This window comes from Lissotriton vulgaris, chromosome 2_2 (genome assembly GCF_964263255.1).
Source record: "Lissotriton vulgaris chromosome 2_2, aLisVul1.2, whole genome shotgun sequence".
Lineage (NCBI taxonomy): Eukaryota > Metazoa > Chordata > Amphibia > Caudata > Salamandridae > Lissotriton > Lissotriton vulgaris.
Window position 1 is genome coordinate 123,111,053 of NC_141688.1, and position 16,406 is coordinate 123,127,458.

Consider the following 16,406-nt stretch of genomic DNA (forward strand, 5'->3'; position numbering starts at 1 on the left):
GGTCCGCGCAGCCCAATGGATGGATGGTATGTTGTGTAGCTGTTTCTATGTACTTGCACCGAAGTTTGCTGTTTTCGTTTTCTGTTTGTTGGCGGGATACGTTGGGAGAAAACAGTGCTGTTAGACGTATCCTTTCAACCTGCCGCTGCAGCGGGATGCTGACCGCTGCTCGTTCCGAGGCGGCCTAGTTGCTTTCTGATTCATCTGCGTGTCTACGACACTGGGAGAAAAGTAAGTTGCACTGCTCGCATCCAAGTTTTTACTGTATTATATATTTCTCTGGGAGTACTAAACCCGGCCAGGTCTTGGCCCCCGAACTGTTTTACTGAACCTTGTGCATCGTATACCTGATCGCGGCCTGCCTCCGGGTTGTTGGCGTGACGCAGTGTAAATCTTCTGTCTCTTTATTGCAAAATAAATGTCTTACACCAAAAAAAAAAAAAAAAAGACTCCTTACTCACCTGAACAGCCCTTGAAAATGCTGAAAGGCACTTCCCTATGGCAGCAATTGGAGAGGTCTGGACCTCTGGATTGAGGCTGGAGCGATGAAAGTAGGAGACCTTTAAAGAGATTCTGAACTGCTCCTGTTCAAAGAGCTTCGCGTGGAATGAGACTTGGCCCTTGCCATTTCTTACTGCATGGAACGCTAACAACTGCAATAGGCGCAATCAGGCACAAAGGGACTACTCAGCCATTGTTGCTCCAGAGCTGTCATTATGTGGCTCTTTCTGCAGGTACCATAAAGACAATCTCTAGTTTGTACAGAGCACTGCATGCAGATCAACAACGGCAGTTGGAAAAACTGCGCTAGCATTGGAAGGATGAGATGGGTAGTCCTATCATAGGGAAGGACTGGGATAACATCTTAGCTAGAATGCCTAAGGTTTCCAGGAATGCACATTTTAGACTAATCAACTACTACGTCCTCCATAGATCCTATCTGACCCTTGAACGCATTGGCAGATTTTCCAGATAGATGACGCGACATGCTCTTGGTGCGGGGAGGGGAGGGTACACATACTTCATATGTTTAGGGCATGCATTGCACTGCAGACGTTCTGAGAAGAGATTCTCCACATGATCAAGGGAATTATTGAGGAAGAGGTCCCCATACCCGGGGCATTGCTTACTGGGATGGTTTCCCCACACATCTAAGATGAAAGCTGCAAGCAAATTTCACGACTAAGCATTTGTTCTTGCCTAGCGTGAGATAACGAGAAATTGGAAGGCGCCTGGGGCCCCTGTATACATACGTGGAGGAAGATGATAAAATTGGCAGGATGCGAGGGACGAATATTACTGAGAGAAACTAGGAAAATGATAGGAAATATTGATATAGCCCGAGCATGGGGAATCTTGGTAGATAACTTATCCAACCCAGAATCGGACACACCTACACGGACGCCCAAAGGTTCACCATGAGCTTCTTCTGATATGCGCTGCCTCTCACTTCTCATGACCCCTTGATTTTATGCTGCCTCATTTTCTAAGCCACACTGATTGTTGATATTATTACACCATAGTATTGACACATGGGGGGTGGGGACATAGCTTACATGGTTGTTTGGCATTGCCTTGATTTACTGTTTGCATATACAATGTAATTGCTCAGATCCCAGTGGATCAGTAAGGAATGCAGTGATTATGATGTTGAATATATGAAAATTAATAAAATCTGTTTACAAAATAAAGAAGAGGATCTCCTTTGGACAGCCACGTGTAATCCAGGAACAAGGAGACCATGACATTTTCCATAAGGATGGTTGTTTTTTCGCGAGCATCGCGCAACAGTGTGTCCTGGTCCTTAAAGTTGAGGATCTTGGCCACTATGGGCCAGATGAGGCGCCAGGGGTGGACCGTTTTGTGGAGACTCCATGTACTCTGTCCACTGTAAACAACTCCGACAATCCAGATGGGGCCACCACAGTGCGGAACCAGCCCTCGACAAATTGGGTTGTGTTGGGGCCCTCCACACCCTCCGATGCACTCACTATGCGGACACTGTTTCTACAAGGCCTCCCATCCGTGTTATCTATGTGGTCCTGGAGCTGATCCACTTGTTGGTGTAGTTGAGTAAGCTGTGCGGAATGGTCCGCCTGACATTGGGAGAGGTCAGAGAGGGGCATCTTGTTTGTTTTGACTATCGGACAGTTTACATTGGTCGTCTTTGAGAATGCTAATGTCCATCGTGATCACCCCCAGGCGCTGCTCTGTTGTGACCTGTGATTCACATATCTCCTGAAGGATGATATCCAGCTTGCCTGCCTGGGCGAGCACTATGGTGGGGGCGGGGGGGACAATGTACTCAGCTGTCTGTGTGACCAAGCTCTACGAGGGTGTAGACCGACAGCGTGAGTGTAGGTGTGGGGCAGGTGTATCAGGCTTGTGTCTAGTGCAACCCAAGACTGCTGCAATAATGTTTGGGGTTGCAGCTGATTTACACAAAAACCGGGGGAACCTTCCTCACCTGATGTACTTCCCCATGGGCTAGACAATCCAGGAGAAGTTGAATGGCAATGCCCTGCACCTCTTGCCACCGCCAGAGTCAGCTCCAAGGCACTATGCTCACCAGGCCATCCGCCACAGGGCCAGCTCCCTCAGGAGCCCATGTTGCCGCAATTCCATGGACCCCAATTGGCAACCAGCAGTCCCAGCACTCCACAGGGGGCAGGGAAACAAGTAGACAAGTAGTACATCACACATGCTTCAAAAAAGTCAGTCCGGGTCCCCCTCAAACATGTGTAGGACTCGGCGAGCCTCGAGTCCAGAAGAGGGCTAGAGTCTTCAGCACTGGGTGAGGTAACCGCTGGGTCCACTGGCTCAAGGGGTCCACTATTATGAAGGATCCCGAATCACTGCCCAGGAGCGGGTAGAGTTCCTTAATTGCAGGCGGCTGGGAGTATGTTAGCGCGATGAGGGGGAGCCAGTGCCACCGCAGCAAGAAAGAGGCACTCAGGACCGTTGCGCCGCCAACCAGGTCACCAACCTGCACCACCAAGCAGAGCCCATGTGTAGGCCCAACCAAGCGACTCCTCGCAACCCAGTGCAGCGATAGCCTAGAGAAAAAACAGCAGCCTTGCTCCACGCACCGCCAATGGCAGAACGACTTGGCCTCTATCCACTGGTCACCCTCTTCCTTAGTTTTCTGCTGGCCAAGGATCTCATCAGGGCCGGGCACCATCTGCGAATCGGTGAGCGCTGTTCCCATGCATTCGCTGAAATGGGAGACACGGCAGCTGAAATCAGGCCAGTGTGAGGTGCCAGGCCTGTTTCTCCTCCTGCTAATGGTAGAATACAAGATCCAAGTGGCGTAACGAACCTTGAGGGGGGCCCCCTGCAGGGTAAGTGAAGGGGCCCCCCTCCGGACTCAATCTAGAGCTCCCCAGCTGAAGTGCAGTGCGGACGGGGCCCCCTGGAATGTAAGGGCCCCCACAGCAGCTTAACAATTGGTCCTCCGGCCTCAGTGAACCGAGGCCTCAAGAAGGGATCGGCTGCCCCTTCGGCACAGGGCGCAGGTGTCTCTCGGTTTGCGTAGCAGGCCGTCACAGAGCTCCAGAATAGCCCACCGGTTTCATGACACTATCAGGAGCTGCACATCGGTGATCTCACCAGCCGATGCTGCACACAGCAGATGCCGTCAGCAGGATTTGTGGGCCCAGGTACAGGAGCCTCCGGATTAAGCGCCCGCCATTTTAGGCAGTTAGCCACGCCTCCCGCATGATAGGATCCCACTAAGCCAAGAATTTCTTCAAATATGCCAGCCTTTTTTCACAGGAGCAACATTTGCCAAGTATTACCTCTTGTATGCCATTACTAATATTTTACTACGGGTACACATTCTGTCAAGAATTACCTCCAGCATGTCAATATTTTGGCATAGATGCCAGACATGCTAAGAACCGCCTTCGCTATACAAGCATCAGTATTTTGCTATGGGTGTCTTTGCAACCCAAAAAATACTTTCAGTACACCAGGGTCAACAGCAGACTCTTGAGCATAACCCCACATTCACTTACAAACGCTCATTCTCACAAACTCACTCCTACTTTTTCATTCTCACTCTCTTGCACTCACTTTTGCTTGCATTCACTCTTACTCAGTCCCTCATTCTCATTTTCTCTCACTTATTCTCACTTACTCATTCTTTTACATTCAATTACATTCACTCTAACGCACACTAACTCGTACTTTCTCACTCGCTGCAATTCACTCACTCCCTTTGACATATTCTCATTCAGTTACACTCACTGTAACTCCAACTTAACACTCCCTCACACGCATACTGACCCATTTACTCACAGTTTCTTACTCCACTCATTCGGACTCACTCATACTCACCCACCAGTTACATACAAACACGCCTAAGCATACACACGCACATCCTTACTCTCGCCTGCCACCAGCACAACCAGCATACATTTAAAAGCTGTTTTTTATAAACTTTCCCGTTTTACCTAAATATACTCTTTTTTATTACACTATTGAATAATAGGGCATTAGTCACTATTAGTTTAAAAAAATAGGTATAAAACAATGCTGGCATCTTCCCGTGTTCTTGGCAATGATGTTGTCCTCTCTGGTGGCTCCTACATGACATCCGCTTGGAACGCAGATACGGAAGTCCCTGCCGAGGGAAATACAACATAAATCTAATTTGCTCTACTTCATAAAAGCAGTTAAACCATTTTGTTCAATAAAAGCTAGTTGTAGTAAGCTAGTTTTAGGGAAGTGAACCATTAAAAATGCAGCGTGTGCAATGAATAATGTATGTTACCTGCTGGTAGGGTTTAGGTTGATTTTAATACCTGTAGGATGATTTTAATTAGTTGCTCCCACAATATGTAATTTTGGGCATCATCATGCTGTGAAAGTTGTACTGGCATTGCAGAGTTCATATAGTATCAACGGCAGGGGGTCGTGACAACGTTCATTATCCTTCGTGAATTCTGCCATGAGATTTAAATCGAAAAGCTAGAGGAGCTTTCTAGGACGCCAAGGGCGTACGAAGGTTGGCAGGGCTCTAAGATGTAGGTACCACTCTTCTCTGCTCAGCTCAAACAATTCTGCACCTGCTACTCCCTATCCGTAACCTCCGCAACAATGCAAACAAATGAATACATCACATCCCAGCCAGCCACCTTTTCAGTATAAAAAGGAGTGCTCTAAATTCACACTAGCCCTAAGGGAAGGCCATTGGCAACCAGCCAACCTGCGCCAAGACTATAGTTCTACTGCTAAGCGGGAACCGCATGCTGCTACACCATGTTCCTTTCTGTGTACGAGCACCTGCTTTTAAAACAACGAGTGAAATCAGAAGGCAATACAGCGCTAGGTGATATGTAATATCAGCACAACTTTGTGCGTTATTTCAGCGGTATTTGTTTAACAATGTAAGCCTGCAAAAAGTGGGGCATTTTCTGCTTGTTTGCTGTCTAGAATACAGTACCAGAAGGTATTTTGCAGCTCAATGAATAGCAAGCACTGGGAATTCAGAAAACCAACAAGGCAGCAGCAGGCATGCATGGTCTACTACCGGTAACACACATCAAACACCACCTCAGTGAAGCCGTGTGACCCAATTAACCCGAGGCTCCAAGAAGAAAGAACCACAGGGGGCAGCAGATAGCACACACTACAAGCAAACAACTGTGTAAACATCTGTTTAGCTGGAATTACCTGAAGTGTGACTTGCTTAATATGATTACAGAAGCCACACTAGAGTCATGAAATAGTAATGACGGCAAGTGTTAGCAGACTATGGGATTCCAGACAGCATCAGCTAAGGGTGAACTGACCAGGGAAGATACAAAGGAGGGTAGTCAATGAGTTTACAGTGTAGCACAATAATTCAGATTCATCATTACGGATGGTTGTGGCGCAAACTTCCTGATGCCCGTTCTTAAAACAAGCATTGTAAATGTAATTGGTCTCGCTTTTGTTTTGAGTTGGAGCTATTCGCATTGTAATTGGCAATGTATTTTACTTATGTGTTATGGAGCGTATGTATGTGGTGTGTAGTGGAACTATGTGGCGTGGGATTGGATTAGTTAGTTATGCAATTGTGTGGTGTGTAACTGTGTGGGGTGGAGTGGATTTGTGTACTGGCATTATGTGGCATGAGTGCTGTGAAAATATATGGTTAGCAATTATGTGGAAATCAGTGTAGTGGAATTATGTGGCGTGTGTTGTGGAGTGGTAAGTAGTACAGTTTAATTATGTGTTGTGCTGTTGAATTTTGCGGCACAAGGTGGAAATGTGTATTTGATGTATGTGGTGTACAACTGTGTTGTTGAGTTGTATTATGTGTTACAGTTTGCCGGAGCACTCTCATGTGAGTATACAGATTGTTCAGTAACAATTTACATAGATATCAACACCAAATATGACAGAAGTACAAGAAATCCAAAAGATGAGTGAATCTTGGAGTCTTTAATGGAGATTACAGCCAGCCGACACGTGTTTCGTCGCCTTCGCGATTCATCAGGGCTAGAAGGCCGTATCGACGTCACAAAAGGTCGCTCAGCTGGTGATAATTCCGACCCAGCCGGGCCCGTGACCTATGAGAGCTGGTTCGAGTGCGTCCAGCAACAGTCTATATCCTGTTTATGAGTACTAAATCAGGGCGTAATGTAATGTACTCGGAGGTGACCCCATACAGTTGTTTATGTATGTAGATGCTTCATCAGACAAGTGCTCTCTTTCTTGGCGGTAATAGTTTCAATGGTTAATGTCCCGGTTTTACCTCTAGTGTAATGGCGGTATAAGGTACGAGTTTCCGATTCAATATTGCACGAGGCCGTGTGTTGGCTCTCGTAGCGCGTACGGCGGGTGTGCCTCCTCCGAGTTTAGTTCCTGTTTTAGATTATGTGGTGTGGATTGGAAATGTGTGGAGCTGAATTGTGTGGCATGGAACTGTGTGAATAGCTTTGCGTTTTTGGTGACGGAAAAGAACAAATAGGTACGAGCTAAGCATCAGATCTGTGTGTTTAAAAAAAAAAGGAAACAGTTGGAGCTATTGGCATTGTAAATGTCTCTTACCTATGTGTTATGGATTGGAGTGGATGAATGTGGTGTGTACCAATTATGTTGGTTGGATTGGACTTGTCAGTTGTGGTAAGGTGTGGTGTGAAACTGTGGTGTGGATTTGTGAGTGGAATTATGTGGTATGGTGTGCAGCTGTTTTATGTGGATAGTAATTTGTGTTTTTGAGTGTATTGGAATTATGTGGAGTGGGGCTGTGTGTAATGGATTGTAAGTATGTGGAACTATATTTTGTATTATGGAGTGTTTTGTAGTGGAATTTAAAGAAGACATTATGTATAATTGAATGACTCATTAAAAAATTTTTTTAACAAAAAATGTCTTATAGTCTTTTTATCCTTGCAATGCTGGCAACCTCTTCCTGCCTGTTATAATGCTGGCTTGTTATAGCTTTTTTGTGTGTTATGAATGGCGGGATATAAACCATAGGAGGGTGGAGATTTAGAAATAGTACCTGAATTACAACATAAGAAGTGAACAGACACTAGGAGAGAACAAAGGGATGCCAGATTCTTAGGACACACTGAAGTGGTGCTAAGTAATGCTGAAGTGGTGCTGTGCTGGTGCAAATGTGATGCTCAGGTGTTGCGGATTGATACTCAGGTGGTGCTGAGTGATACTGAGGTGGTGCTGAGTGACGCTGTGGTGCTGAGATGCTGCGCTGGTGCTGTGTTGAGGTGATGCTCTGCTGATGCTGAGGTGGTGCTGCATGTGTGCTGAGTTGCTGCTGAGGTGGGGCTATGTTGGTGGTTGTGCACTGATGCGGAAATGGTGCTGTGCTAATGTTTATGTTATGCTGCGCTGATGCTGAGTAGCTGGTGAATTGATGAGGAGGTGATGCTGAGGTGGTGCTAAATAATGCTGAGGTGGTGCTGAATAATGCTGAGGTAGTGGTGCTGCACTGGTTCTGAGGTAATGTTGAACTGGTGCTCAAGTGGTGTTGAGTGATATTGAGTTAGTGCTGTGCTGAGGTGGTGGTGCGCTGATGCTGATATGGTGCTGCGTTGGTGCGGAGTTGCTGCTGAAGTGGGGCTGCGTTGGTGGTGGTGCACTGATGGTGAGATAGTGCTGTGCAGTGCTGATGTTAAGGTGGTGCTACGCTGGTGCTGCTCTGATGCTGAGTTGGAGCTGCACTGGGGTGCACTGATGAGGAGGTGGTGCTGTCCTGATGCTGAGGTAAGACTGAGTGATGCTGATTACCTCACCACCACCACCCTTTAACAGTTTCCTTAAGGCTCCATAACCACTAACATTCAGATGCCTTTAATTAGTTATAAAGCACCACTCATCCCAGTGTAGGGTGTCAAGAGCACTTTGCATCACACACAAATTACACAGAGGCAATTAATCATGTGTATGAACTAGCGCAAAGGAAATGTTATATAAGACCGAGGACTACAGGGTGTAAGAGTCACAAGTCATGCATATTGGTAGGCAGCATTGCTACAGAGTGCTTGGGCCCCAGAAGCACCAACTCAGAATTAAAAACAGAACACCATAGTGGGGGGTTCTCTTAAATAATAAGAATCTATTTCTACCCAAATGAACCCTTTTTGCAACATTAATATCTACACTAATCTATACTTTGCAGTGTATGCAGTTATTTGATGACAATTATAAATTCACTATTCTATGTTAGGATTTTAAATTATTAGCTGCAATTAGCTGAAAAGCAGTAACCCACTGACCTTTATACATTTTATGCACTTTGTGATTCGCATGGTACACTTTCTTTGCAGCTGGCAAATTAACCCTCTGCGCTACAATGCGATGAGTTAAAACTTTTTCCATTACACAAATGATCTCTCCAGCAAGAACATTCACCACCAAGTCATCTTGACATTTTAATTATTGTCTGGAAATTGCTGGAGGCCAGAAACGTGTCAGCTAGTGCTATAAAAATCAAAATAAACTCGGAAAAATTGCCCCTCCTAAGTCAGTATTCAGTGCGGTCGCACTGAAAAATTTCCTCTCCGAAGTCAGTATCCAGCGCGATCGCACTATCCTGGTGCTGGCCCTGCGTTCTTGTTCGGCATTTATTTAATGTAGTACATTCAAAGGCACATTTTACACTGGACATTTTTCTAGAAGGAAACCTTTTAGCCTCAGTGCTAAACCGACCAGGAGAGACTGAAAAAATGTTCTGTGTTTAAGTAGTGGTTTCAAGGACCAGTTAATAAGGCAATCAGTGCTAGTTATAGACTTGTGGAGCCCGGAGCTGCTGTCACAGTGTTTTTGTGCCTGTTCCTGGAGGCAAACTTAAAACCACAATAATTATTTGCAGCCTGGGGACCTGCCTTTGGGAAGCATATAAGAGAATGCCAGCCACATGGCAGGAACTGGGAGGGTGAATGCTACAATAAAATGTAACCAGCTGTATCTGAGCACCACAGTAGAACATGAGGTTGAAAGCATAATAAAACAGTCCCACCACAAGCAGATCAACAGAACAAAGCATAATGATGTTGTACTAAGTCCCTGCTCCTTGGAGGAAAAAATGAGGGACCAAGAGGTAGGACTGGCCACTAGTAAGCAAGGATTTTTAAAAGACATTGAAACAACCAAATGAGAAGCCAGGATTGGCATTTGGTCCCCAGAGATGTATGAATACTAAAGTATACAAGAGGTCGTACGCTTACGCTGGACCTAAAAAAAACACACCACATTAAAGATAACATTATTTACACATTCCTTCCCCGTATATAAACAGACCACCACTGGCTATCTCAACAACAACAAAATTCCCTAATATATCGAAAAACAAAGGTGAGCCCACATAAAAAAGAATCTTAGTATTAGTCCAAACACACACCAAGTGAGCTGAGAATAACTCATAACCCATCAAAAAGCGTTACAAGCACTCAGTACCAAAAATGCTAGTCCTCTTCCTCTCCACGCAGGCACAAGGAAAATAAATAAAACTTTTAAAAAAATCAAGTGCAAGGATAACAAATATGCAAAAAAGCCCACTACTTCGTGGTGCCACATAATTTTTCTAAGTAGCAGGTGCTCCATGACATTAATTACGCTACCAGCAAAAACACCCCAACAGCAAAACCGATCCCAAACATAACCAGAAAACAGGAACTCACAAGAGAGGTAAGACAAACTAAAATAAGTAATAATACACACAATGGCATTTAATAACTTTAGCATGCAGCACATTACACATTCCACCTGATTTCAAAACTTCTAACCTAAGACCTAAACACAAGAAAATAGGCCTCAACCCATCGGTCCCAACAAAGTTCAGAACCGTAGCGAGGTGGCACTTAGGAAAGGACACGGAAAGAGCATCAGCAACTTGTTACTTTTTTCGAAGACAACATTTTCCGATTACAAAACATGATCCCAGCACTTTAACCTTCTTTAATAGTCATGTTGGATGACGTCAATGTATCTGTTAATCTGAATGCAGTCGCTTCCCTGTAGGTCTTTACCACACTATCCTAGCTCAGAGCCTGGGAAACTTCAGAATACAAGGAACAGTGCTAGTTTAATGTTATTGTAGCTTACATAAGGACCTCAAAAGATCTCCCTTTCTGTCCTTCCCTTTCCTCTCTCACACAAGTCCAACAAGGCACCACCACTACACCCCTTTGCTTTAAAATCTACCACAGCCATCTTCCAGACTTCCTCAAATCGCTCATTCGCCACTGTTTTCAATGTTCGCTACGGACCTAGACTCCTGGCCTACAGAAAGAGGCCAATGGATATCAAACAACCGCCTAATGGTCAACTGTTTATAAGCACCTATTCTAATGCTCAGCAATGCTCGATGACCTATGAACAAGAACATCCTCGATTGATAACGTCAATGTCTCAGAGGGTAATTTACCTTTGCTTCTTCCTCCTGTGCCTTTTTCACAATAGCCTGCAGCTGCACCTCTCGTTTGAACTCTGCATGGTTTAATCTTTCATCCATCATTTTCCTTCTCTGCTCCAGCAGTTCTTCCTTCCACTTTCGAACCTCTTTCTCCTATTGCATAAAAAAAAATAATGTTCTAATAATGCAGATGAATTCTTCTCCAAATGGACCGTCTCCAAGAAGACACTTTCTTAATTTTTTTGATTTACCTTCTTCATGCAAATAACTTATTGAACGAGGATGGAAATAGAAGGGGTGAAACATGACAAGTGACTCAAACAAAACAATTAAATACACATGGTTGAAGATAATGAAAACCATCATAATGAAACGATATTATTCAGCTATGTCACCGAGTGTCCCTCAATTTGAAAAAGCTCTTCAGTTCTTTGTGCGAAAGAAAGGGCCACTTAAGGCCCATACGGGCAAACGGCATTTGTATTTAGTGTACATTCTTATGATGGATGATTCGAACAGCAGTCCTCACCCTGTAAAACCGTACTAAAGCAGTGACCTGACCCCTCCAAGCAGATGGGTCTGAGGAGTAGATTTACACCAGGAAGTCTTCCAGAACCAAGCAGCATAATGACATTTCTTACGGAATTGGGAATCTATGCAGTAGTTCCTTGTGAACAAAGGTTGACGTGGCTGCTGGGAAAATGTGCAAAGTACCCCAAAGCTAGTTATGGGTGGCAGCTTTCACCCTGGAGGAATGATCCCTCAAGGGCATTAGGATAGTTCTTCTCAGCCAAGGCAAAACAGGTTTGACACAAAGGACAATTCTTCGTGATAAAGTCGTTTCTGGACTGCCTTTCCTTTCTTTGCACAGGCAAGGCAACAGTTGATTGCCAACACAATACTCCTTTGTCCTATCAATGTTGAAACTAAAGGTACATCACAGATACCTACCTGTTATAGCCGCACATCTTCACTAGAATGATGCAGTGGAGAAAAGACAGCATGAGCAGACTGCTATGCATGAATGGGTGATGTACGAGTTACTTACCTTCGGTAACAATGTATCTTGTAGAGACAATTCTAGCGCAGATTACTTAACATAGAATTACCCCCAGGCGTGAGACTGGATCCAGAAAACTTTTTGCCACAGCATCCCTGCGCGCCGGGGGGACGGCATCACGTGACTCAGCCCAGGCGCCGTCCGCGTTCGTGACGTCAGCGAGGTCACGTAAGTCCCACCCCGGCGTGCCTACATCAGTTTTCTTCAGAGAACTTTTCCGCGCCACAACGCGGAGCCAGCAGAGAAACTGTGGGAGCATGGGAACAGTGTGCGAAACAGCAGAAAAATGGAAAAGAAAAAGTAACAGTGAAGAGGAACACCATAAGGAGCAGTGTCAACACTGCAGTGCCCAAAACCAGGGAAAGAAGAAAGAACAGAGCACAGCCCTGAGCAGCCACCCTGCCAGTTATGAAAACAGTACCCCCTTGAAGGCAAGGAACATATGCAAAATGTCAGGACAACATGTAGCAGGATTACAACCCCGACCAAGACCCATGAAGGGGAGCCAGTTCTAAGAGAAACAGGCAACGACAAATCTCCAAGGCAACGCCAGCCAGAGCAGAGTGAGACAACCCCCCCAAGGGACCAGGGCAGGGCACGGCCAAATGACCCAACCCCAGAGGGTAGCAGAAGGGCCAGGACCTTCAGAAACAAGTGTGAGGGAAAGGTGGGACGAAGGAATGCCAGACTTAATCCTGGAGCAACCAGAACAGAGGAGCACAGGAGTACCAATAGATCCAGCCTCTACAGTGCCAAGAAGAGGAGGGAACAAAAAGCAAGACATCTTGTCAAAAGAGAGAAAGAATGCACGCACTCATCATAGCCATCCACCGGGAGGCGAGTGCAGTATGGCAAGGCAATGGGTCCTCGCAGAACAGGGAAGGACAGGCAGTGAAGGAATCTGCAGCTAGAATCTTCTCTACCAGATACATCGTTATCTAAGTTAAGTAACTCGTACATCTGATAGAGACTACTAGCCGCAGATTCCTTAACGTAGAATAGATACCCTAACCATACCCACTGGGAAGGAGGGTCTGCGGAATGACTCCACCAGCCTGGACCTAACACAGAGGCTCACAGGGGACTAGCCCCATGGGCAGGGTGAGGAGCCCCTGCCCCAGGCAAGGGGAACCCCACAAGCAGAACATCCCCGAACCCAAGAGGGATGTGGGAAGAAGAAGTTAGAAGAATTGAGATGAAGCCCGTTCACCCTCCACAGAGGAACCAAGGGCAAGTTCAGGGAGGCCGAAGCACCCCACGCCTCTACAAGGCAACACAGCTTCCATCCAATGCCAGGACAAGGAAGAGGTAGAAGAAAGCCTAGAGGGCCCAAGGCGAGCCCCACCATAGACAGAAGGCAACAGACCAGACAGAGTGGCGCCGGTAGCAATAAGCCACCGGAAGCCGAAGAACAGCCCGGGACCCCAGGAAGACCAGCAGACTACGCCTGACAAAGGGAGAAACACAGAACCATCCCACACTCCAGGACAGGAGCATGAAGGCGAGGAAATGCCCGGATCCACTACTACGAGGGGTCCGCACACACAACCTAAAGAAGCATCAGCAACATACATAACGCCATGGAGAGCAGAGGCCCGAAGGCAACCGGAACTCCCTAGAAGAGCGCAAGCTATACAACAGCTACCACTACCCACAAAGAGCAAGTTAAGTTAGCCGCTCCCGAACATTTTCAGGGAACATGCCGTCCCGAAGGCAAGCATGGCAACAGAGGGCGACTGAGGAAGCCTTGGCCCGGACCAGCACCTCCGGGATGTCCAGAGCAGAGCGAAGAATAAACGCTTCTATCTCCCGGCCATACAACGAATGATGCCGTAAGTCCACCTGAACAGTCTCCTGTGAAGCAGCACATCCCAAGGACTCAGCCGAGTCCCACAAACAAGAGGAGGCCCTAGCCAACACACATAAGGTATTATGGGCCAGCAGGGCAGAGCTGGTAAAGGCGAACATGTTGCGCCCCCAAGAGTCCAGCCATCGGGCCTCCCGGGAAGGCAGAGTCAACAGTGGCAGCAGGGAGGGAAAAACAGTCCGCAAAATTGGACTTGAGGCAGAGGGGTGGAGGGAAAGACACGCCAGGTCATTCGGCGCTGGTGCAGAAGGTGTTGAGGCACCGAATCCCCTGAGGCAGGGTGCCTCAAAGCTCCCATCAGGGAAAGGAGCGATCCCTAAAAGGGAAGCAATAGCTCCCTCCCACAAGAGCCCTGGTGGAGAACCTCCAAGAGATGGTCTGCCGGGAAATGAGCAACGGGGTCACGCATGCGCAAAATATCCACAGCCGTGGACACTGCGTGAGCGAAGACCGCACCCGCCTCCGTAGGGCCCAGCGGCGGAGAACGCAGCTCCTCCGTTGGCGACGGCTGCAAACTAAGGCGGCCGTCCCAGAACCCAAGCGGGGCGGGCAAAGGCCAGACCTGGAAGCCAGAAGGAACAGAAGAGTGGGGGACCTGTCGGTCCTCCGGCGAACACCTTGGCCTTGGGAATGGCGGGAAGCCGCCCTTCAATGACGCCGGTGAAAAAGCCACCACGCGGAGGCCTGTCTCTGGGGAGGATGACACCAGTAGGCATCCAACCTCTGGACAAGAGGGAGCGTCCGAAGACGAATCCGTGACTTGACGCCTGTCCGGCGCCGTAGACTTCGCCGCTTGAGGCAGGACGTTATCACCATCCGGCACCGAAGGAGACGCCGGACAGGGCTCCTCCAAGTCACACAGCGCCCTTCAATGACGCCGGTGAAAAAGCCACCACGCGGAGGCCTGTCTCTGGGGAGGATGACACCAGTAGGCATCCAACCTCTGGACAAGAGGGAGCGTCCGAAGACGAATCCGTGACTTGACGCCTGTCCGGCGCCGTAGACTTCGCCGCTTGAGGCAGGACGTTATCACCATCCGGTGCCGAAGGAGACGCCGGACAGGGCTCCTCCAAGTCACAGCGGGGACGGGCACAGGGCCTGAGCCGAAGTGTCCAAGGACGGTGCCGGAACTGCGCTAACTCGACCTCCAATGAGGCAGCCGCCTGCGTGGAGGAAAGAGGGGGACCAGGGGAGTGACACAAAGCCCTCCGCCGGCCTCGGCCCAGAATGTGCCGGAGGTGGTCCGCCGATCAATGCGGCATCGCCAGGGCTGATACAACCTCCGCGGCCTGTGTGGAGGAACGAGAGGGGCCCAGAGGAGGACTAGGGGTCCCCGTCTAGCCTCGACCCAGAGTGGGCCGAGGATGGTCCACCTACCCCTGTGGCGCCGCCCGGTCCAGCAGACGCCAGCACCATGGCGGCATCAGCTCAGCCGTGGGCAAGGCCGCCGCCTGTCCAGAGGGCTGAGCGGGGCTCGGGATGCGACGAGCCCCGGGGACCTCCCGCGACACCATAGGGACTGCCGCAGGAGTTTGCGGAGAGGCAGAGGTGCCGTGGTCCGAAGGAGGGAGCCCCAGAGTGCCGCTCCCCAACAGCACCACATCCTCCAAGCCTGGATCCGAACCAGTCATTGCCGGAGCCACCGGGGAGGGCCCGCGCAACGCAAGGGATCCGCTGACGCCCCAAGAGGGGAAGGAGGAGGAGGGTGAGACGCCAGTGAGGCCTGCAAAGCCGACGCATCTATCTCCATCTGGACTATCAATGCCCCCTCACCGGGAAACAGTGGATAGTAGGACGACACACAGGGCTGCATCACCCGCGGAGAGCCCACGTCCCCGGCACGCCAAACACCAGCCCCGGGGACAAGTTGCAACACTTACCCACCGGGGAGCAAAGCTCTCGCAACATCGGAGAGGGATAAGGACGCAGACGACTGCCGTTTCTGAAATTGCCTGCCGAGGCTGAACGAGGAGATTAAGCCAACCTTGAGAGACGCGCTGAGAGTAGTTTCAACGGGCACTCCCGCCGCGACTTCGGCTTAAACTGTTGGGACGCCTCACAATCCGTGGTGCAGTGATCTTCCCCCAAACACCACATGCAAATGAGTGAGGGTCCGTCGTCGACATACGACGCCCACACAACGTGCAAGTCTTGAAGCCCGAAGGCATTACATTAGCACACTGTTCCACCAAAATGAATAGCAATGAGGGGGTAAAAAACAGGAGGGCCTAAACAGAGACCAGATCCGCCTTGCACGCGGAAAAGGAAAAAACTGACGTAGGCGCGCCGGGGTGGGACTTATGTGACCTCGCTGACATCACATACCCGGATGACACCTGGGCAGAGTCGTGTGATGCTGTACCCCCTGCACGCAGGGGTGCTGTGGCAAAAAGATTTTCGGATCCAGTCTCACGCCTGGGGATAATTCAATGTTAAGGAATCTGTGGGTAGTAGTCTCTATCAGATACCACTTTTTTTTAAAAAAAAAGATGCACAGTTTCTAAGCACCAGCTTGTGAGGAAAGAAGGTGGTATAAGTAGGCTGGATTGAGAAGGCCTGAATCTAGCCAATGCTACAAGCAGAAGTGATTTCAATTATACATACAGTCTTCA

General features: G+C 48.4%; 1 protein-coding gene across 2 annotated transcripts in view; it reads right to left on the bottom strand.

Moving 5' to 3' along the window:
- The window catches only part of SCAPER (S-phase cyclin A associated protein in the ER), a 3,157,511-nt gene that overhangs the window by 2,146,913 nt on the left and 994,192 nt on the right, over positions 1-16,406 (bottom strand). For both annotated transcript variants that reach the window (XM_086959426.1, XM_086959427.1), the window contains exon 15: positions 10,880-11,020. In XM_086959426.1, coding sequence (XP_086815552.1) covers positions 10,880-11,020 — 141 coding nt within the window. The remainder of the gene's footprint in view (positions 1-10,879; positions 11,021-16,406) is intronic.